This window comes from Nomia melanderi, chromosome 4 (genome assembly GCF_051020985.1).
Source record: "Nomia melanderi isolate GNS246 chromosome 4, iyNomMela1, whole genome shotgun sequence".
NCBI lineage: Eukaryota > Metazoa > Arthropoda > Insecta > Hymenoptera > Halictidae > Nomia > Nomia melanderi.
The window spans coordinates 13,383,350-13,407,088 of NC_135002.1; the positions used below are offsets into that span (position 1 = coordinate 13,383,350).

General features: G+C 33.6%; 1 protein-coding gene across 5 annotated transcripts; it reads left to right on the forward strand.

Moving 5' to 3' along the window:
- The first annotated feature begins 534 nt into the window (after positions 1-534).
- Positions 535-23,737, forward strand: LOC116425369 (sorting nexin-8). Of its 5 annotated transcripts, none has more exons than XM_031972973.2 (9): positions 535-820; positions 2,339-2,535; positions 16,921-17,053; positions 19,715-19,908; positions 20,054-20,171; positions 20,682-21,141; positions 21,851-22,067; positions 22,387-22,575; positions 22,871-23,737. In XM_031972973.2, the coding sequence occupies exons 1-9, from the start codon at positions 796-798 to the stop codon at positions 22,955-22,957; spliced, it is 1,620 nt and encodes a 539-aa protein (XP_031828833.1). In that variant the 5' UTR covers positions 535-795; the 3' UTR covers positions 22,958-23,737. The 5 variants fall into 5 exon arrangements, with proteins under 5 accessions (XP_031828833.1, XP_076222574.1, XP_031828834.1 ...); XM_076366459.1 differs by having other exon boundaries at positions 19,748-19,908; XM_031972974.2 differs by having other exon boundaries at positions 2,408-2,535.
- Positions 23,738-23,739: the final 2 nt, after the last annotated feature.

Consider the following 23,739-nt stretch of genomic DNA (forward strand, 5'->3'; position numbering starts at 1 on the left):
ATTGAGGAGGAGAATGACAAACCGTGACGTTCGTTAATTGACTCAGCACTTTATTAAGGTTCTGATGGTTTTTTATACACCTCGGGAGAGGGGCCTACGTGATCCTTGATGCGTCGTTCGTGTCTTGTGTGGTCTGGCAAGATGTGGCTGTCGTTTGATAAGCCTGTGTTATAGTTTCAGGTAGCCCGGCGGAATGTACTTATCGGTAGGTGTTGTTTAGACTAGGCCTGCGTCACAAGAGCGAAGCGAGGAAATGCATAGTACTTTCGTTTTAATTGAAAGCATTTACATTGAAACGACGCTTACAGTTACGTTCAACTAAATTGATCAGCGATACAAACGTTATGAATCGACGCTCTCTTCGCGTCTATCTCCGCTATAAACGTACCCTAACCTATCGAATAATCCACGCGTATATAAAACATCGTGGATACGAATTTCCCGCGTTCCCCATCGAATCGTATAGGTTAAGTGAAACGTGCGAGAGGGCGCATGCGCGGCGGGAGAAATAAGAACGGCCGGTCGAAGGAGTCGTGTTAGTTCGGTTAGTCGTCAGTTGTTCGCCGCACGGCGATAGCGTGTGTTCTCAGTGATCGTGTCGTGGTGAAAACTGTACCTTGCCGACCAGCACCGTTGAAATACTTACTCGTGTGTGTTCGTCAATCGTTCACAGAAAAAAGGGAGAAAACATTCGAAAATCAAAAAAGAGAACGTTTGCGACGGTGAACTCTTGTTCCGACAAGCATCAGGTGCAACGATCTCGCCGGATCCCGGATGATCTACAAGTGATCCAACATGGCGTCGACCGATCTGTCGTTCGGTAAATGATGAACCCGTGTACCGTACACACCTTTGACAAGGTCCCTTCGAGGTCGTCCGGTTTTTAAAAACGACTCGTGCCCCCTTTCAACGCGACCAATCACGTTGACACACGCTCACCATGCTTTTTTTCGTGTTTCCCTGAATACGTCGCGCCTAGCCTTCCGATCATCCCTAAAAATCGAGCAAACGAATCAACGAAATTGTCACCGTTTCTTGATCGTCATGTTTCAGCTAGATATCGCATTTCACGGTTTTACGATTTGATGATTTTTTTACATTACACTTTGGAGACCTGTTCAACCTGTTGCCTTAAAGATTGTTCACGGCTGTTAGGATAGTGACAGTTAGGATCACTTCATTGTTACCGTTTTGCTCAGAGGACAATCATTTATTTCATTACCGTGGATGCTCATGAACTGTTACGAGGAAATGTTTGTTAATCCATTCGCGTGGCAGTCAGTCTGTATATTTTGTGGGCAAAATACGCTTAGACGATACAATGTAGCAATAATAAAATAATCCGTAAAGTACTTAAAGTTTGAATGGTATGACGGTATAGCATTACGGAGGAAAACGACGAATATAACGTATGAATGTTACTAATACGCGATGATGAAATACAAACGTATACCACGAGTCTGAGTTGTTATTCTGCGCGAATGGGTTAATAAATTGTTAATACATTGTTTGATTTATTCGTGTATTTGAATAGTTACGTAAATCTTATAGTTATCGATGGCTACGACAAAGTATAGTAAATGTTGCATAAAATTTTGTGGCAGTTGATACAGTTTGAATTCAATATGCATTTAGCAACTGCAACGTTAAATAAGCTTTTTATAATCATTGAGCGGGAATATACAATGGCTCCTCAAATTCAAATGAGTCGAATTAGAAAAGAGAGTTTAGGAATGTCTGATTCATGCGCTAATGAAAACGGTACTCCAAAGTATCCACAGGATATGAAAAGATAATGGGATTTCGATATCCTTGAGAGATGAAACTTGTTCTTGGAAATGCATGAATAGTATAATATCACAGACGCATTAGTAACTCGACAATAATACTTGAAATTAATATTAATTCTATTAGTTAACGTCAAGTCAGTAGTTCACTAAATTCAATTTCAATGAAATCGACATTCATTTTATTAGATCAATAGCAAGTTTTTAAACCATTAAATTCAATTCCAATGAAATTAATATTAATGCAAACTTGATCTGTTATTATAAGATAAAATATTAAATTCTTTTAAAAAGAGAAAAACCAATGATCGAGGTTTTGAACCTCAGACAGAGAAAACGAAAAACGAAATTACGGATCAGATGGCGGTACCGAAGCCGAAGCAACGAAACATCGTGGATCACGATCGGCGGCGACAAATGCCGCGTTCGCGAGACGATATTTCCCCACTTGTTTTTTTTTTCTTTTCTTTTCTTTTTCGACACGTAAACCACCGACGACGACGTTTTCCGAACGATCGATCCGCTCGTTTCGCAATGTTATTCCGGCGAAGCGGGATCCTGCGATTTCCCGCGAAGTGTGATGTCCTTTTGTTTTGGTTTCCGTCGCCGCGCGGTACCAGGCTGCATACCGGCGTTCTACAGAGAAGTCTACGAGAAGATTTGCTCTCCCACGAGTGGAAATGTGGAACGAGAGGTGTTTAAATCCCTACTCGTCAAGTCCCAGCTGAGCAGCTCCGTTCTCAGCCAGGTACGCTATCTTCCTCTCCTTCTTGTCTCTTTCTCCTTGCCGCTAGTCGTGTAGTCCACATGCTCACGTGGCGCTATTACGCTGTGAGCGTGTACACGAGACAGTAGATACGCTTGGTTATCATGCAGTGGGATGATATTGTTTAAATAAATGATTTTCTAGATCAAAATTATTATGGACTCTGAGAAATAAAATTAACTCATTTGCTACCGGGGAAGTTAAAAACGTCTTGCTCGGAGTGCCAAACATTGATTTTGAAGAAAACAAAATTATTTCCTTATTTATTATAAATAAATAATTATTATTTATTAGTATCCATTCTCTTTTCTAAAATTGACGTACGTGGAATGTAACAGTTAATCCAAATTTATGACGCAAACTACATGATATCTTGTAGCGAATGGGTTAAGTCTTTGCGGACGAGGATTTTCTTAAATATTTAAAAGACTTCTTACAGGAAGCCAATTTACACGTTAAACTCTTAAGTACTAGGAAACAAGGAATTGTACATTGATCTTTTGGTATTCGAATAATAAAGTTACCCTTTTGGTATTATTTATTTTAAATATCAACATTTGATGTCTCTAATACGACGATATTCGGCTCAAAGGATTAACATTAAAACTACCGAGCACTTAAATTGACTTTTCAATGTTTCTTTGAGAAAGCTATAAGCGCATATTTATTAAGATTTCAGTTTGGGTATTACTAAATCGGCTTGTATAATAGTTTCTCAAATAAGTGTCTGTACCTTTTCAGTTACTGTAATAGGATAAATCAGGAATTTTTACCCACCTAGTCTAAGCCTATGAACAATGTAAATCGCGAAAATTAGAAACTCTATTAATAGAGATCCTACTTTATCTAAGATGTTTTGTAATTGGTGGTTCAACTTGGCACCCTTTGATTTTAGACAAACAATTAAACGGAAAATATGGAACAACGTTTTTCGTTTGGCGTCTTGTTTCCGAGAAAATCAAGCGTGAATGTTTGTCGAACACGATTGACTGAGTTCTGATTAAATACAGCTGATGTGAAATATGTAGAGTTGAGCATTTTTATTTGATACCTCGTTTGTGAGTTTTAATTAGGTCTAGTAACAGTTAATCAAATGTAGAGTGGTAAAAAATGTTACATTAGAATAAAGCATGAAAGTTTCGTTCTATATTCTACATTTTAACAATCCTTCCTCCTATAATCGTGAGATTATCTTTTAATATGTTATATATTATATTCTTTATATAATTTATTTATATAATCTACATATATATTTATATAAATTATATATTATATAATATATATTCTTTTATATAATCCTGAGATTTCTCAGACTCGTGATGAAAATTTTAAACTGAAATCGACAAATTTAAATTTTACCTATTTATTTGGAACATAAATTGAATATCACGTGTCTATTATCGATCTTTAAATTTTAAAGTAAATGTAGATTCGGAATACGTATAAAATTCTTTTCTTTTTATACTAAATTATTATAAAGCAGTATTATCAAGCACGGTTGTGAAAAAAATCATAGGACATAGTTAACGATTGTATCCGTAGGACACCTTGTATATTCGCGTTCGCCTACTATTTTCCTACGTAGTCGCCGAGCGTTTGTGAATACTTACCGTAACAGAAAGCCGATTCACGTTTTGCGGTTGGAAAATATTCCTGCTTGTTCTCAAATGTTTCACGCCATGCGATGATTGACCAACGCCACAGATCATTACCGATTTAGAGGAATATAAATTTCAAATGTTCACAGATTCAGCGAACACGGATTCCAATACGCGTGTTTCATCGGGGCAATAATATGTTTTATACGTAAATCACAAGGCCGATAAGATACAGAAGAATGCACACAAATATGCAGACGAAAGAGCACAGTGATGGATTAATCGAATGAATAGTAGATAATGTCTCAAAGCTTCGTTATTGAGCTATAATACAAAAGTTGATTGAAGATTAATAATAATTAGACAGCGAAGTGACTAAAATTGTCAAAATTGATTCAAATTTTTTATTAAGGTTCTAGTAAAAAATGTATAAATTATGCGAGATTAAGTAAATACGTTTCATATTATTTTATATATTATTAATTATAAATTAATTATATTAAATGCATTATTAATATTAATATACTATACAATATTAATATTCATATTAATATATTATATAACATATCAATATATTAATCTGAGAAATTGAAAATATAAGATGAACGTTTTTTGCTTAAAGTTTTACTTCCGAAGAAATTCAGTTTGAATATTTCTTGGGTACACGTGGCACGTAGTAGAAGTTGGCTAATGCGTCTGGTCATTATTTACTGTTTCTTCTTATTGTATAATGACTGTCGGATGCACACGTATCAGATAAATTGTTCGTGTCGTTATTCTTGAACAGGAAGCTTGAGTGAAGAAAAATATATTCTGTATTTTCGATTTTCTTTTGCCTTGAGTTTCGTTTATTCACATATGGAAACAGATGGTTTGTCAATTAACATAAGAAATTATGAGACATTTTAACTCGATAAAAAATTGTTTAAGTTATAATCAAGATGAAATAAAAACATTGTTTATAAATATGCATCTGATTAAAATGTATTATATGAAATGACATTTTAATAATCGCGAAGTAGACCAGCAAAAATTAGAAACAATACACTCTTTGTAGAACACGATAAGAATAATTATTAAAACAAATTTTAAAACGAGAGGTTGTCATTACTGTCTTACAGATAATCATCGTGCGCAAGTTTGTTAACGCAGAAACAGGAAAATGTGTCCTTCGTCCATGACAACGTGTGATATCGTGAATAACCTTGGGTAATTGTGCGCAATAAATGGAATAATATTTTATCAATAGAAATTTGAAAGTACAATTCTGAATTCGAGCGTTGCAATATGTTCAACAATCAAGTAGTGAATAATATACAAAAAAGTAGAATATGAATAATAACGTTAATAAAAGTGTCTATAAAAAATAAAATGTGCAAATATTATTCATTGTCAGGAACTATTTGTAGAACTTTGAATGAAATTAAAATATAAACAAATAGAAGTCTATTTATTTGTTAAAAATCTTCAAGTCGATCAAAACATTACCATTTTTATTAGATTCGTGTTACTCTAATAAGTGTTAATAATGGAAGAAAGAATTAAGGAACTATTCACTTGTGTTACAGACAGCAAAATATATAAATTTAAAATATTTTTCGTTGCAGGTTAATTGTTGAACGTTTCCAGTAGGAAATTAAATGTATATTTAATCCTCTATCTTATTAGAGATTAAGCGAGCAATTTTTATAATAAATCTAGGCTCTTAAGTAATACGCTGCCGATCTTCCAGCAAATGCACATTTTCCAGTAGTATTTCAAAGCGACCGAGGATGCATACATATTCACTTTCTAATAATATAATCGTTGAAATGCATTTATGAGTATATAAACAAACAGATTAATAGTTCGTCGCAGTTCTTCCATTTGCGCAGTAATACCACTCACAGATTATAGTTCACTGGTTTAAATGTTTATATTTAACTGAATGATTTCACTGAGCGTTTCCCCGGTTTTCCTTATATTGATCGCTACATCTGCCGAATCGATGAAATAATTATGTGAAAATCCTCATTACTGACACAGAAGTAAAATGTAAAATATTGAAATTGTTTGTTTTAATGTTAGTTATACGGTTTCTTTCAACTATAATTAGAATGAAAAATATAAACAAACGTTCAGAACTTTCTGTATTTGAGAAAATTATTCTTTTTTATGTTTCTGTTAAATAAAAGGTAATACAATTTTTGAAGAACAGAACTTTACGACATCGTGCATATTATACAGAACAGGATTGGGCGAAAGAACTCCTCATTTATTACAAATCGGAAGTTTCTAGTGACGAATGAAAGATTTAGAAATTATTGACTTGAGCCATAAATAAAATCCGCTATAGACATTGAGAAATATTAAAGAGTAACTAAGTAACAACAGTAAACACTTGAATCTTCTACCATTAAGTCTAATTATTATCGATAATGCATAGTAGCTTAATAACAATAATTTTACTTTTCTTAACAGAAAGAAATATATATTTTCTTAAACATATTGAATTCTCTTATCACTTAATAAAAAAGTCTTTAAACGAGTTGAAAAAGTTGATGTAAATTTTAAATCCATACGCGTCGCCGTACCGTAGTGAAAACACATAAATACTACAAATAGAGCTTGAATCACATAACTCATTAAACCACTTATAAATATGAAAAAATATTCCAAACAAACGTTGCATGTTTAACAAATTATTATGTATAACATTCTCGAGTGAAGCATGGCAAATTTAATTGTAACCAAACTTCGAACATTATTTTCAGTAAAAATCATTGAAAGAGTACATCGAAAATTGCAAAATCAAATATTGCATACATTAAACAAATTCACGACATTCATGTTTCAATAAAGAAACGAATTAACGAGAATCTAATTACTATGATTGTGCTTAATTATCAATATGCTTCTTCATTTTAATTTGAAATATTGTTTCATACAAATCATTTAAAAATAATTCAAAGTGATAGAATTAGGACTTGCACTGTATTATCTAAATCGTTTATCTTCTGATATTAACATTTTCTTTCTAATTACCGATGGTAAGTGTTATGACACGTAACTGTCGCGAGGGCCACCCTGTATACATCTACGCACGCACAACGGTAATATGTGCATACGTGCCGAAACAGTTGCCACGTGAATAAATTTCCTACGTAGCGGTTCCCGGCGAGGAAAACCGTTTCAGAATTTTTACGATCGTGACGGGACTCACGACGAATAAGTTCCCGGAAGCGCTCTCACCCACGATTAGGCGTTACATCCTGAAGAAAAAAGAGGAACGAGCGAGATATCTCGGATAGCGTAATCGTTTCTGACCACGTAGCATCTTACGGGAGTTAATCTTGCAAAGGACATCGTCTTAATAAAGACAAAAGACACTTGGTTGTATTAGGACGATAAATTTTTACGTTAAATTCATACTCTGTCCAGTTACATGTTAATTTAACACTTTGACTGCTGAGTAAACACTCATCAAATCTCTTATGTGGTCGAAACATATTTCTTGCTAAAACGGAAACTCAAAAGTCAAGATTCTTCGTAACGATTACTGTACTATCTTTCTCATATTGGGTACATCCAACAGAACTCAGTTCGTTCGATACGTCATCAAGGAAGTTAATGTTCAAGTTTATGTAAAAAATAGTATCATCTGAAATCGAGTGACATCCTTCTAAGAGGATACAGTTTATATTTATTCATCACTCAGACAAATATTTCGTTTATTTTAAAGTTTTCTTCTTTGAATGAAGACCTTTCTTCTCTGAACTTTGTTCAATTACATTTCGATTTAATCAGCTTGCTATATTCATCCTGGAAGGATATAACACACTTTTATTCATCATTCACAAAGATGTTTCGTTTATCTTAAACTTTTCCCCCTTCAATGAAGTTTTTTCTTTGCGAAGAATGTATTGTCCCGTTTCTGTTGTGTAGTATCGTAGTTTTATCATTAACACGCCCGTTGATGATAGTCCGCCCGGACGCCCCTCCGTAATGGCGGATGATTGCGTACCAAAGGTTCTAACGATCACCAGAGACGTAGTATTTCGCGAATGTAAAAGACTTTTACGTTTATTAATTACGGTTTTCAGAAGGTTGCTTATTAATACTAGATTCACAGACATTTACTGTCCGGTTTATTCTAGCGCTTTGAAAGAAATCGATATTCGTTCATTTAGATCTTGGAAATTAGATGTTTTACACTAAAACTACCGAGTAATTAGAGTGACGTATTTCCAATTTTTTATGAAAGTTAGAACGATAGATTTCTTGAAAATCGACGGGTCTCCTAGTTTTGTATCTTCACAAATACACGAATTTAGTTTAAAATCTTTCGCGAAAATACTTTCATAATTTAAATAATCGTAAAATAAAAATTCTGAAGTGTTTCCATTAAACCCCTCCAGTAATTTTAGTGTTAAAAGTAGACAATTAGGATACATATTTCCGTATCTGTACGAATCAAAATCAATGATACATACTATTCAAACAATAGATAAATCAACCGCGTTATACCAATCGACACAGAGAATATTTTCCAAATGAATCCTGGAACAAATGTTTCTGACCGTAAAAGAAATTAGCAGCAATAAACTGACACGACGCGGCACGAAACGCCACGATAGAGATTGAAGGTCGCGTCTCGTTCATTGACTAATGACACAATCAAAATAACGTTACGTGGGTCGCCGCTTTATCGCCAGTCATCGCAGATCACTACGAATAGGATGATCCCAAATGATACACATCGTGTAAGTTGATAAAAAGCGTGTTCTTACGATTCATCGCGCCGGTCGCGAGTATCAACGCTCGAAAGACCACAAGACCACCTCATGAGGGTTCTCGTTGTTGTTTCGTGCTTCATAGATAGTCACCGAGCACCATCAAATGTAAGAAGAGAACTATCAAACTTATATTTGAAAATTATTACTGATAACGATCATTTCATTGCAAACTTTAACACGTTCGCGACATATGTATGACGTTGATTACCTTTGCTATGATGATATTAACATATATTTGGCGTATAGTATACCCCGTGTATTGTAGCTTTGGTTATATCAAAAAATCACACATATATGACACATATGTAAAATGTTTTTATATACTATGTTTTAAATATTTAAAAATTATGGGAATAATGTATCACGTGAAACAATTGCAAGAAAGATTCACAGTAAGGTTATTTCGATATGTGTCGCGAACGTGTTAATGCAACATCGATCTTCCAAAGCAATTCGAAGTAACAGGAATTTAACAGATACTTATTCCTTGCCATGAGATGTTTGAAGTTTCAATAAAAATAAATTGAAGACGATGCGATAGTACGCTTAAACTCTTCTCAGTTTCCCTCCATTTTCTATTTTAAATGATGTTTATTAAAAACGCAAAGAATGCACGATAATACTAAACAATCCAATAGGATTATGATTTTTTTATTATCTTTATTCATTCATTTTATTCATTCATTTACCAGTTAAAAATAATGCGCCACCACCTTCATAGCTAATCAGTTAGTTGAACGTATCGAGATAAGTATACAACGGGGTGGCTCGCGACACGGTGAATTACGCAAGGCATAGTTGTCCATACGAGTAACCAACCGTTGTAAATACAACATTCCTTCGGTATAATCGACCTTCTTATAATCACGCCGCCATTTCCGCTATAGTATTGGCTCGTTTTACAATAGCCGAGACATGCTTGGAGACAGGTACTCGAAATCAGAATAGTTACAGTTATGCTCACGGGTATGACCGGAAAGATGTACCAAAATGATTTTCACAGTAGAACTGTTAGTACTGTCACCATTGGGTAGCCAGGTACTGTGCTGCTTTCACGTCATGAGTCAATCGTAAAAGCTACTAATGCACAATGGCAAGGGAAATCGGTCGCACGTTTCACCTCAGTCTTTTCAGGAATCATAGTAGCCGAGCCTTCACGATCCCCAAAATCGGTGAACATAAATTGCTGCTGTAGCGTAGAAACGAAATTCTACGTCAGTGTTCGTTATATCTCACTCCATTGTATTCTATTCCGTCTGTTTTCTTCGTCATGCGACTCGACCAATAACATCAACTGTTGTTCTATAGCTGTTGACGCAAGCATCCTGGATAGTAGAGTCCCCTTGCCTCTGCGACCCTGTTGCTTTTAGGATTGACTCAATATGTGAGAGCAGTACAGTATATACTCACAATTATCAGGGTATTTTTTATCCAGGTATTCTATCCGTGTTACTGTGCAGGTATTTACAAAGTTTGGGGAAATTTTTACTTTTGTTTCAGGTAATCAAGGCATAGAAGTATAAGTTAATAATTAATCTCTTATCCTATAATATCGAGTCAAATTCGTGATGAATGTTTTCAAGCAAATTCGAAATCTAAATGTTATTTATTTTTCATGTAAGTATCACATTACTTGTCCATTATCAATTATTAATGTTTAGAGTCTTTCTGTTAAATTATTAACGATGAAGCAGTTTTACCGAGCATAGTTGTGAAAAAAATCATAGGACAAAGGATTAATGGAAATTTACTGTTATCCATTATTATGTTTTGAGTATCTAGTACGTGTTCAAATTAACCAAATTAATAGCAGTCGAAAAATTGATGAATGAATCTAATTTTTAATAAGAATGAGTCCAAAATTAAATCGAGTGTTCAAGTAACCGGATACCGGGAGTACCCGCATTGTTAAGAAGTCCCCAAATTGCAGTGAAAATTAAAATTTATGAGAGACTCTCGTTTATAGCTACGTTCAAGACCGAGATTCCTGAGAGATTGTCGCTAACAATTACGGTGAAGAGCGAAATTCGTGAGATTTGCGCTCATATATATGGACACGAGAGAAATTCCATGAAGAGCATGGTCACAGTTATGGCCGAGAAAGATATTCACGGTTGTTGAGACTTCATAACATTTAAATTTCTTTGTATAAATCTGATCGAAAATGTAAATCGTAAATGTGTCCAAAGAATGAAAAATAGAATTGAAATATTTTAGGAAGAATATAAAGAATTGTTATGAAACCTTTAAGAGTGTATATTTTTATAAGTATACGTTCTATTTTTATTCATTTTCATTTTTGATAATTATAAAATGCATAACTGTTTTCAACATATAATACTGCACGTGTGTAATTAAAAAAGTACATCCATTCAACAATTTTTTATCTGTCACGTAACCGAATAAATGCATGCGGTTTGGCACATTACAATTAAACCGCAAAACCGCACATACTTATTCGATTAGTCGATATCTACGCCAGTACTAATGAATATTATAATAACCGTAATGAACCATAATATACTTCTTTGGGGAAGATTGTACAGTAAATAAGATAATAAATATTCACAAACTACCTAACAACTAAAGATCCGATGATACCGACCACTTAAATTGTATACTCTTCAATTATCACCGACGAGTATCATGAAAAACAATCGTTTGTACTGTTCAATCTCAAAGAAATCAAATTACTATCTGTAAACCGACTTAAATAGACATAGCCAACAAACTCATATTAGATTTAATCAGCTTAATTATTTCCGGTATAAATTACTTTGTTGTACTCTTCATCGGAAAGGGTTCGTCAAACCGATTACAGATTTCTATACAAGACATATATATTCTTCTTATTCTACACAAAACAAGGATCGACTAGAAACGTGTTTCATCTATTAAATGTAATTACACTTGAACGAAAATAGAATTAAATGGTTATAAAATCGCCATTAAAATTGTTTATTTAAATTATTTTCAATTTGTTTTATTTGAGAGATAAAGTTACTTCTTCCTTGTAATCTTTTCCGGTCACTTTAACTTCTCTAATTGAAATTCCGTAATTATTTCCGTTCATTTCCTAGCAATTAGAAAAACGAGTTCCACAAACAGTGAATAATATTTCAGGTAATCGAGTGATTGTGCTTGTTAAGTGTAATTATTGTACGATTAAAAAGATGCAGCTGAAAAATCATTTATAATGTTCAAAAGAAACCGTCGGGAGAATGTTAACAATGGATACGACTCCGTTGTACGCGGTACCATGCAACGCACGACACGAACACAACACGCACGTGAGATAAAGCAGTGCCGCGGACAGATCTCGATCTCCCATCCCTCGATCCCTCTCCACAATAATTTTGTTTAATGATGTTCCAGTTGTTTCGCGCTTTAAAGGATATGTATACCGTACACACACGCGCTCGACCTCCCTTCCTGCTTGCTTACACTAATCTATTCGTGATTTTTCTTTTCCTCTGTTTCTACTAGAAAACGTTTGTTTCAATTATTATCTTGATCAAACTTTCAATAGCAATAGCAATAGCAATAGCTATTGAAAGGTAAATACGTTTAAAATTTATTTTGCAAGTATTTAAATTATGAAGACGTTTTTACGAAAGATTGTCAATTGAATTTGCGTATTTGCATAGATACAAGACTAGAAGATCCTTCCAATCTCAAGAAACGGATTGTTCTAATTTTTATAAGAAGTTGGAAATAAGTCAGTCTGATTGCTTGGTAGTTTTTTAGTGTTCAGAAATATCATTCAAAATGAATACGCCGCTCTCTAACATATTGAATGCCGGTCGACTTCACGTAGCAAAAATTTAAATTAAAAGTCTCAAGCTTTTCGTGAGCCTTTGATACGTTCACTGCCCGAGAATTGTTTTGTATAATAATACTTATTCTTTCAAAACAAAGCCAAGTAGTATCAGAAGTAATTATTAAGGACTTGGTATTACGGCACTCATGTTACTAAATATTTTTATTTGTCATTAATGTTCTTATTGTAATTGTTTTCAAGCAATTTGAAAGCTCCTGTTATCGGTGGCTACCGTGGCAGTCAACGTATTAACACTAAATCCACCGAACAGATCAAAACGATTTATTCCTGATTTCTTCTTTTACAATTATTGAGAGGATACAAGCGTTGCTCAGAGAAATTACTAACTTACCTGATTTGGTAATATACGAAATAAAATATAAGCCAATAAAAATCTCAGAAGTTAACACATTGGCGACCGAGAACAAGATTTCCCGTTTTCATATTACATACGTTGGCAACCGGAAACGAGTTTTCGTAACGTACCATTATATAAAGGCAACTGTTTTACCAAATATCATACACAGACAAATTCTAGAGGTACCTATGTCTAAATAAAAAAAGGGTTCATTCAAATATATATATATTAATTTCAAAAATTTGTCGTAGTTTTATTACACATCTTCCAAAATAATTGTACGTCTAAAATCGGCGGTCCTATAAAAAATTTTAGTAAAACATTAGCAGTCAGCAATGTGTTAACACTAGATTTACGGAACCCATCAATTTAACGAATACTAAATTTAATAAATATTATTTGGCAAATATTTACGTTTTCCCTTACAATAAACAAAACAAGCTTCGTATGCGTGCCGTGCAACTGTGTTTTTATGGAAGTGTTTCTGAAGACGCCCGAACGACGCGAAATAATTCGTCTCGAGTTGAGACGGCGTACTTATCCATGACGAGCAGAATCTCAGCTTTCACGGCGATTGTTCATGAGCAATGTTCGCACGAACCGCAAACAGGGAACTTATTTTTATTGTAGACTACTCGCGGTGAACTTGATCGACGATTAAGGTTTAATGACACTCGTGAAACCAACGAGAAAACAGGGACCAAGCGCTTTCGAATACGTAACGAGAACGTGCGCGAGATACTATGCTTTTTACTTGGTTTGATTTTCAATCGTATTAACGCCATTATTCACTTGCTCTTTTTTTGGATTTTCAATGTACACCCGATCCTCGATTTACGCGGACGTTTTTTAAGCAACTCTTCCTTTTTACGCGGGAAATTAGAACACTATTTACGCGGTAGTTTTTATGCGCGTGAATTTAGAAACACCGAATGAAATGCACTTTTGTTTTCTGAAATATCATTATTATTATTATTTTCTTTGGCTATGTGAAATAAATATGAATTTCTAAAACTTGATTTTCATTCGCGTAAAACGAATCCACGTGAAACAGATTTTCGTGAAATCGAGGGTCAGGTGTACTCCATTTCCTTTCATCGTTTTGTTTTCCTTCCTCGTTTGCCAGATCACTTGAATTTTTTTATAATTACACAGATTTATGTAATGACACATTTGTAACAACAAGTTTATATAAAGATAATAAATCATTTGTATAATGAGCTACTTTTGCTGTCCTTTTATATATTTGTATTTTATATATTTGTAAAGGTTCGTGACTGAATAATTGTTTAGTACGCATACGTTTATTGTAATTGCACTATTATCTAATTATTATTTACCACTTTTTTCACGGTCCACGCAGAAGCATTACGCGAAAATGATTCATAATGAATTTCGTAATCGGTTACTCATGAATAATAGAAACGTTGGCGATTTTTATAAAATGATTCCTTGAATCTACGTACACCTGACCCCCGATTTACGCGAAAATCCGTTCCACGTGGGTTCGTTTTACACGAACGAAAATCGTGTAAATAGAGCCTGTCGGTACAAGAGAAAACAAAATATTGAAGAGGAAAGCTGGTGTAAGTTTTAGAAATACATATTTATTTCACATAGCTTAATAAAAGAAATAATAATAATGACATTTTAGAAAACGAAAGTATATTTTATTTGCTGTTACTAAATTCAGATCGCGTAAATTGAGATCGCGCGTAAAAACTACCGCGTAAATCGAGGATCAGGTGTAGTTTCGGTGTCATCTGTGTAGTACATAATTTACGGAGTTAAACATTCCATGATCCAATACGCGGTAATAGAATATACCTGAACCGTTTCTTTCACTTCTGACCTTGCACAATCTTAAAACGCACCTACACTCTGAAAATTTTCAATTTTAATTCCCTCGGAAATGTCGCAAATAAAAAAGGATCAATACATTGACTGCCACGGTAGTAACTTATGATCGAAGCTTCCAAATTATATAAAAACAATTATAATCCGTGAGATAATTGAATAAAAATATTCAATAGCATAAATAATTAGATAATACAGTGTAATGTAAGAATTGTGGTACCAAATAATTGATAGTTCCTGTTCATCTTTACTATGAACGAATAGATAACATATTTTGTGGCAGTCAACGTGTTCAAATTAGGAATTACAAATTAATAGTTGAAAACATAGAATAACAACTTATCCGTCCACGTAAAATCACCCTTCGTCAAAACGAAAATGAAATAATCAACAACGAACGTCTTCGAATATTCCCATCACTCACAACACGTTGATCAAGAATTTGCCTCCTGTCGAGAACCGTGATCCTCTATAATCCGTTTGATATTCCTTTTCGATCACTCTGTAAGTACGATGCTCTCCTTTCTGTGCACCATTACACTGAGCAGCCTAAAAGGAACAATTCCGGGACGTATTGTTCGCGGTATCTCGTCTATCTGTTGTTGAAAAACGCGCTGCTCGTCAGTTTAGATCCTACAATCTAGATGCAAGTAACGTGCGGTTTCTGCTGGGTCTGCCAGACCGGTGAAAGACAGAGAGGCAATGGGAATGGAAGAAGGAGAAGTGGAATGACGGAGCAAGGTATAAAAATTCTCGGAATGCAGTTACTTTCATTTATGGCCTAATCCTTAGGAATCGTCCACAGTGTTACCTGAGGTTGCGCCGTTAGACGGAGTGTATCTCATGGTCTGCGGCTTATTTTCCATTTATAGACCAATATTTCTCTGTATCACACGAATTATCCGATTCCCTTTCGATCCAATATCACGCATGGTGTATGCGTTATTATTATTTTTCAGTGTCATGCTCGTACATACACACTGTAGGAAATTTAAAAGAAGACAATTTTAGGATTCCTTATTAGGAGCAGAAATGGTGGCATTTAATTTTGTAAATTATATGCATATTGAAATATTGAAGTATTGAAATATTACTCTCCACTGTCGTTCGTTTTACATTTTAATGTTGTATTTTAGTATTATATATAATATTATATAGGAAAGTTGATTACGATGAATATTATAATTTGTACATTCTTTCATCATTCTCGTGTTGTTCTTTAGAAACCTGCTCCACACATTTTTTCGTGCAGCTTTTGCGCAACCGTGTTATTTTCTACCAGGCGCGCCTTTCAACGCTCGAAAATACGCAGTAAATTGTTGCACACGTGAACATCATTTTCCAGCAATGATCCTGATTAGGATGAAAGAAACAATGTTATAGCTGCGTTTGCATTGCGTAACGTTGTACATGTATGAAAGTTACAGAGAAATGAAAAAGACGATGTTCCAACACTTTTGTGTTATATAATAAGTCATATATTACCGATTATTCATCAATAAAAGCAACAAGTTATAAACATTCAGAAATATATTTTATTCGCGTTAAAATATTTTATTCAAGATCAGTTGAATATACCTTACGATATTATCATAATTTTCATTGTTATAAATTCGTAAGAAATATTTGAGTAATATTCTCAACCTGAATATGTTAATTTGCTTAAGAAGAATATTTTACTTTCTTTTTTCTGAGATTATCAGAAGAATTATTTTACGACTCACTATAATCCATGCAACACGTATAAAACAAATTATGTTCGATTAATATCAATATATCGATGATTGTCTTAAGGGTAATCGATGATTCGCATTGAATTGGCTGAATTAAAAGAACGAGAAGAAAAAGTACTTACAGCGAACAGTGCAAGAACATCGTTCAAGCGGTTCACTTCGTCGAAACGGAAACGATGGCCATAATGTCACCAAATTAACATACCTTTTTTTCTGTGTGTTTTAGATATGGGAACTGGTTGACAGCAAGACTGGTTACTTGACCAGGAGCGGATTGTATAAAGGTCTTGCTCTAGTCGCGTTCGCTCAGCAGGGAAAACAACCAAGCGACAAACTCTTGGAAAACTCTGAATCTCAAGGTAGACGCATCTTTTAATTGATAACAGATAAATATTCTTCATTAAACTAAATCAAAGTTCATTACGGTTTTCTATATAGTTCCATTTCTTCTTTCATACAATGTTTTTGTATAAACATCTTATAAATTATTCTCACAAATATTTTCTAATTATTTTACTTGCTTGAAAATACGATAATTGCATGATTAAATTTGATGGAATCTCTTAATGAACATATTTTATCAATTTTTTTAATACGAGTTTCATTGAATCGAGTTAATTTTGAAATTGGACTGAGTCATATATTTTTAAAGGTGTGTGTTTGGATAGATGATAAAATATTTTTATGCTATATAACACAATATTCTTAAAAATATTTAGTCTCGAAAAATGAGAATTTATTATGATTGTGTAATGTTGTGTGTAACTTGTAAGGAAATATGACTTTTGATGCTTGAAATGACTTAGACTATTTGCATAATTAAGAGCACAATTATATTACAAGCGATTATATTACAAGTTCTCTTAACATTTAGCCAATCGAATGAAATCTTCCATTTTTCCCTTAGCAATGCATTACCTTTTACTTTGTATACTTTTTCTTTTGTTATTAAGTCTTGAATTGGGATTATTTGCAATTAGTCAAATACTTTTCTTACTTTTGTAAAACAAAATTTGTAATAATATCTATTAAATGAGTTCAATTGAAGTTATTGAGAAAGGTTACAGTCATAGTCTTTTTTAGGTAGTTAAGAACGTTTTGTATGCACATGTATTTGTATTAAACATCAGAACGAAGAAATCAGGATCTTTAACGGTGTCACTGACTATTAAGAGCAATTACTTTCCTTATCGGTGAAAAGACACACGCTTATCACGATTGAAAGAGTTTTGCCGGATATGTAACCGTGCTTCGAGTAGTTTCTCTTACTACAATTGTACATCCGCACTTTCGAAATTAATCAAACTGAAAATGGCTTTTCCGTCCGACTTTCTGCTTGTACGTTGTCGAATCGTATAATGGACTCTTCGTGTACTTTAAAATGAGAAGATATACATTCTACTAAAATGCAGTATACAACGAAACATAAATGTAATCAAAATACAAACTATAATAGAATGATATATAAAAATAATATAATAGAAACATAAGAATTACAAAATATACTAGAATAGTATAAACATAATTTAAAATAGAAATACGAAAAGTATGAAATGTAATAAAATAAATTCTTTAATAAAGTGTTAACACTAGATCTACAACGCCAGTCATTCAAACTGGTTTTAATTTTCTTATTTTGCAATTACTGGTATAATTATGTCAAATATTTAAAGTTATTTTGAAAATTAACAGTTTCGCTTACCTAATGTATGGAATATCAAGAAAAATGAAAACAAATGTACCCTTATAATTTTGATAAGAAGTACATATTAGTCATATCGAATGCTTGGTAGTTCTAGTGTTGATGACGCGAGTGCCCATATTATTTTCGAAGCAATAAAGTGTTGCTTAATAATATTCTAATGATTGATACAATTTCGCGAGTATAATTTCTTTGCGCGAAGGTCGGTGGCCGATTGATCAGGTGTCTGGAAAGGAAAAAATGAACAGAGGAAGATATTTTAGGAGGCAGTATTCAGGATTATAAACAGCAATTTCCTGTCAAATTACAGTTGATATTTCAACGTGACGTTTTACGCGGTTCAACGTGGTGGGAAACGCAACCACAAGAAAAGTGACTATGGAATGAGTTTCAAATCCGCTTTTATCTTGTACACGTAGTAAAGTACCGTAGGTCAGGAAAGTCTCCTCCGGTATCGAGGTTGCGGTTACGACGATCATTATCTTTCGCGTCGCCGAATAACAATACCGAAACGAATTGCAGTTGTTCATGGTCCAACTGCATGGAAAATTCAACGGTACTGTCGTTTAAAGCAGTTTGTTAAACGACAAAATGTTTAGTTCACGGATATAAAACCACGGTTTCACTGATTAGTATGATTATTACATTTCTATGAACGTAAGTTCTGAAATAAGTTACGACCCGCTGCGTACCATTTACAACGTATTATTTCTTTGAACGTTGAAATCGTTTGAAAATTGTTTAGAAAATATAGTTCTGAAGAATTTATTTTAGAATTACAATTAATAAAAGAATTCTGAAGTGTACAAATTTGTATTTGACCCCTTGCCCTATGATTTCTTTCATAACTGCGCTCGTTAGGGTTACTTTACCATTAATAATTTACCAATGAACGAAGAAAAATTGGCAATTCATCGGTATCCATCTGTATTTCAGAACATAATGATTTTAATAATAGAAAAATAGTATTTAATTTGAATCCAGAATGATTGAGTGATTATTTTTGTAATTCACGTTTGAGAACTTATTCGCAAATCTGACTTCATATTGTGTGGCAAGGGGTTAAGATTCGGGTGGAAATTAGCATGTTCGCATGTGTTAATTTTCCTTATCAATTAATTTTTCTTAATTCTTCGCAAGCTTTAAGATGACACGTGTACTCGTGAAATGCAGTTACCTGGCTAAATAAATAGTTTCAAGTTTGAACATTGATTTGTAATCATGAATGAAATGTATACAGAATAATTTCTGATAGATTATTAGCTTTATTAGTTATTTTTATCGACTACATTTCTTTTTCTTTTATTCTGCGTCACAGAATTACCCGTTCCTGTTCTTGGTGACCTTTCAGAGGTAACACTTCTAGCTCAAAGGTTGCACAAAGGCAGCAATCCAGCGAAATTGAATCTCACGTACACGGATATTTGTAATTTGGACACGATAGAGGTCAATTTGGTGCCTGAGAAGAAGGGAATATTTTTGAAACACGTGGAATACCAAGTAACAAGCAAGGTAGTTCTAATATTATGAAATAATACAAAATAACATCACGAAGAGTTGATGAAATTTGAATTTCATTGGAAATCATCCCTCTTTCGTATTTAAAATGTGACCAAAAATTACAGGGTAATGTAATGAAAACAGTTTTCATTTTCAGAGATTTAATTCTATCGTTTATAGACGTTACAATGACTTCGTGTCGTTGCATGAACTACTCCTCGCAAGGTTTCCATACAGGTTGATACCAAAGTTACCGCCGAAGAAGATCGTGGGAGGTAAAGTTTTTCATTTCAGCACACATATATTTTTCCAAACTGTCTATTATTTTTTAAAAATAGTGTGCACTTACTGAACATACCTGTAAAACTTATTTTACTAAAAATACTATTTAAATTAATAAATTCTATGAATTATATATCATCAAATCCAGAAAATTATATGAATTATGCTGCACTGCGATAAGAGATGAAGTTCTTAGTTAAAATTATCAAACATTTGTTTCGTAAGAAAGTTCTCATTTAAATTTATTCCTTCAAAAAGAAACAATTTTATATTAAGTAGACCGAGTCGAAACGACGGATCATCTTTCCTTTGACAATAAAGAAATAAAACTAGAAAGGAAAAAAATAATTTTTTAATTTTTTTCTTCCAAAAATACTAATAATAAGGTTCTCAATAATAATAATAATAATAATAATAATAATAATAATAATAATAATAATAATAATAAAGTTTTTAAATATCCTTTCCAAACCACCGTGTTAATTACAATTTTTCTTTTACAGCGGACTCTCAATTCTTGGAAGAACGAAGACGATCGCTTTTGAGATTCCTCACAGTGATCGCTCGCCATCCGGTAGTGAGCAAAGATCACATTGTGCAGTTTTTCTTCACGTACACCGGTGAGGAGACGCAACACAAGATCCGTGAGGTGTTCAGGCGGGTGCCGGACGAATTCGCCACCTCCGAGTTGTCCTCGAAAGCGAAGGAATTGGTACCGCCTGAAACGTTGACCGAATTCGCGAACAGCCGCGATCAGATTAGGGTGATACTCCTTGGAATATCTCGATTAAAAAATATCGCGGATTGTTTGGCAATCAGATCGCACAGTTACGCAATGGACATGGCAGAGTTGGGCACACAGCTAAGCAATTTAGCGTCGGAACCTCATGGCACTACCGCTTGGGCCACAGGTGGATCTAGCATTTGGCAAGAGATGAAGAAAGGTTTCCACGTTATTTCTAAGTGAGTAGTATCACGGAGTGAATGAAATTTAATTTTGAACAACACAAAATGCGAAATAAGTCACTGAAAGTTGAATTATATTTAAAAGATGTTCTTTCTTTGACCGTGACCAAAACTACCACCGTATCCGTCAAAATTGCGGGTATCAGTTTTCTTATTTCGCAATTATTGATATCTTAAATGTTAAGTACCCTAAATCATTTTCGAAGTAAACTGTTTCGCTTGAATACTGTAATGAATATACGAAGAAATCGGAAGAAATCTATAGTTGTCATTTTTATGTGGATTAATATTAATATTAATCATATTAAACGTTCCATAGTTTTAGTGATAATTCACTGGTATAACATTGAATTCATCAATCTAATCTGAAAGTTAAGTCTTCGTATAAATCTTTTTTCTTTTAACCGATTCATAGAATAGTGGTCCTGTTAAAAACATTGTTATCTATCCATTGTAAAGGTACAAACATTTTTTATTAACACTTTCGCTATCAACGTCACGTATTTGTGATGATCAATATTTCGTATTTTACGCAAAAAAGAGTCAATTAAGAGGTATTTTGTAAATATATATATATATATATATTTTATTTAATAAAATACTAAAACCGTAGAGACTGCTATTGAAGTAAATGTTGGTAGCGAATGGATTAATATTTTAATAGTGCAATGATTGAAAAAATTCTTATATGCGATCATCATTACAGAGAATTCAATTTACTCTCGACAAGAGCCCTTCAACAAGCGGTTAGAGAAGAGACGATGGTCTGCGAAAGGCTGAACCTCCTTTTGGACATCCTCGTGGCGCACAGAATATTATGCGAGAGGCATGAACGAGGAGTCAGCGCTGATCATCAACGCGCATTATCCACCATGCTATCTTTAAAAAAACGACAAATGCAAGGAGTTATCCGCGGCACAGATGCAAGTATTAGTATAAATCCTTTGAGATGCTTGAGCGGCAAGTGATGATTTACAGTCTTAAGAAGAGATACATTTATCCGGTGATTTAACTTGTCTCATTGTTACCATGTAACCGTCATTACGTGGTTATTCCGAAGTTACTCAAGGTCGCTCACATTAACGAGAGGGGCAAAACGTAATAATATATCATCTCTGATCTTATTACCTTACATAATTCAATCAAATTCTACACGATCTCTTCATGTTCAGCTATGTTTTTCTCTTCGAAGAATCGATTGTCTCGTCCTTTTCGGTAAAATCTTTTTTCTTTTGTTTACAGACTGATACAGTTGAATACCTGGAGAACAAGATGGTCGCTCAGGAATCCGTGATCGCGAACGTCGAGCTGCGGAATTGTTTTTCGTTGCATTGCTTACACATGGAAACCCAACTGGTTCATGCACATTTAGAGATACTAGCTACGGTTTTACAGAGTCTTGTAAACGTTCAAATACGCGGTCATTCTGAGGTAAGATTATTCGTTTGTAAATTTGGATAAATATTGTGTAGCTACAATTAAATAGAATGGTTGTGGTGTTTAATGCTATCGAAAAATGAGGAACTGGTGAGTCCAACTCTTATGGAATTAAAATGAGTAAAACGTTAAAAATGCGGAAGGATATTTCTAAAAATTAATTTGAGTGTCGTAGAACGTGGCGTTAGTGATAGATTCATTAAAGAAAAAAACAAAAACATTTCGAATAGTTAGAGAAGATAATTTTTGGAATGAGTTTATGAGTAATTATTATTTTTAAACGTTACAGCTCGCCGAAGTATGGAAGTTGATAGAGCCAACAATCATGAAGTGTTTACCAGAAAAATCGACAAATGGATCGAATGGAATTTCATAGGTCAGAGAAAGTTTCTTGCGCGTCAAACAGTTCGTGTTTTGTGATTAAATCTTGATGACTGGGGTGCGTAAGTTAAGGAAATCAAGACTTGAAGATAATTTTTGCATATAACTGTAAGATACTGATATTGAATTCATGCGATTAAGAAAACATTGGAAGAATGTAATTAAGACATCACAAACGTATTACGCGTTATGTTAAGAGATGGAAAGCATTTGCAACAAATCAATTGCAATACATATTACATCATATGGTAGAGTATGTATAAACGCAGAATATTACATATATGGAACGTATGAAATTGAAAGACTCATTAAACATTCCTTGTTATGTACTTAATATATTTTATGATCTGATTAAACAATCGCACGCTATTGTGTACATAGTAAGTCACGCTTTTTCCTGAAAAAGCAGTAGACAAATAGGTAAAACATCTGTATAAAACAACGAAACAACTGTAAATAATTTGGTTACTGAGATACAATGTTTTTATATGAGTTAGAAGTCTGACGAGTGTTATCATTATTCTCCGGTACCACGTTGATCGTGGATGCGCTAAATACTTTACACACATTAATATACGGTACTCGCCTTTGTATAACAGCAATAAAATACATTGTTATTATATAATCGCATTATTTACCATTTATTTATCAAAATTTTATTGATATTGACCTATTAAATGTTGAAACCGATATTTTAAATAAAAAAAAATTATTGTTAAATGAACAATATATTAATTTATCGTATGTTATAATTTAAAAAATTATAAGTAAAAAAAT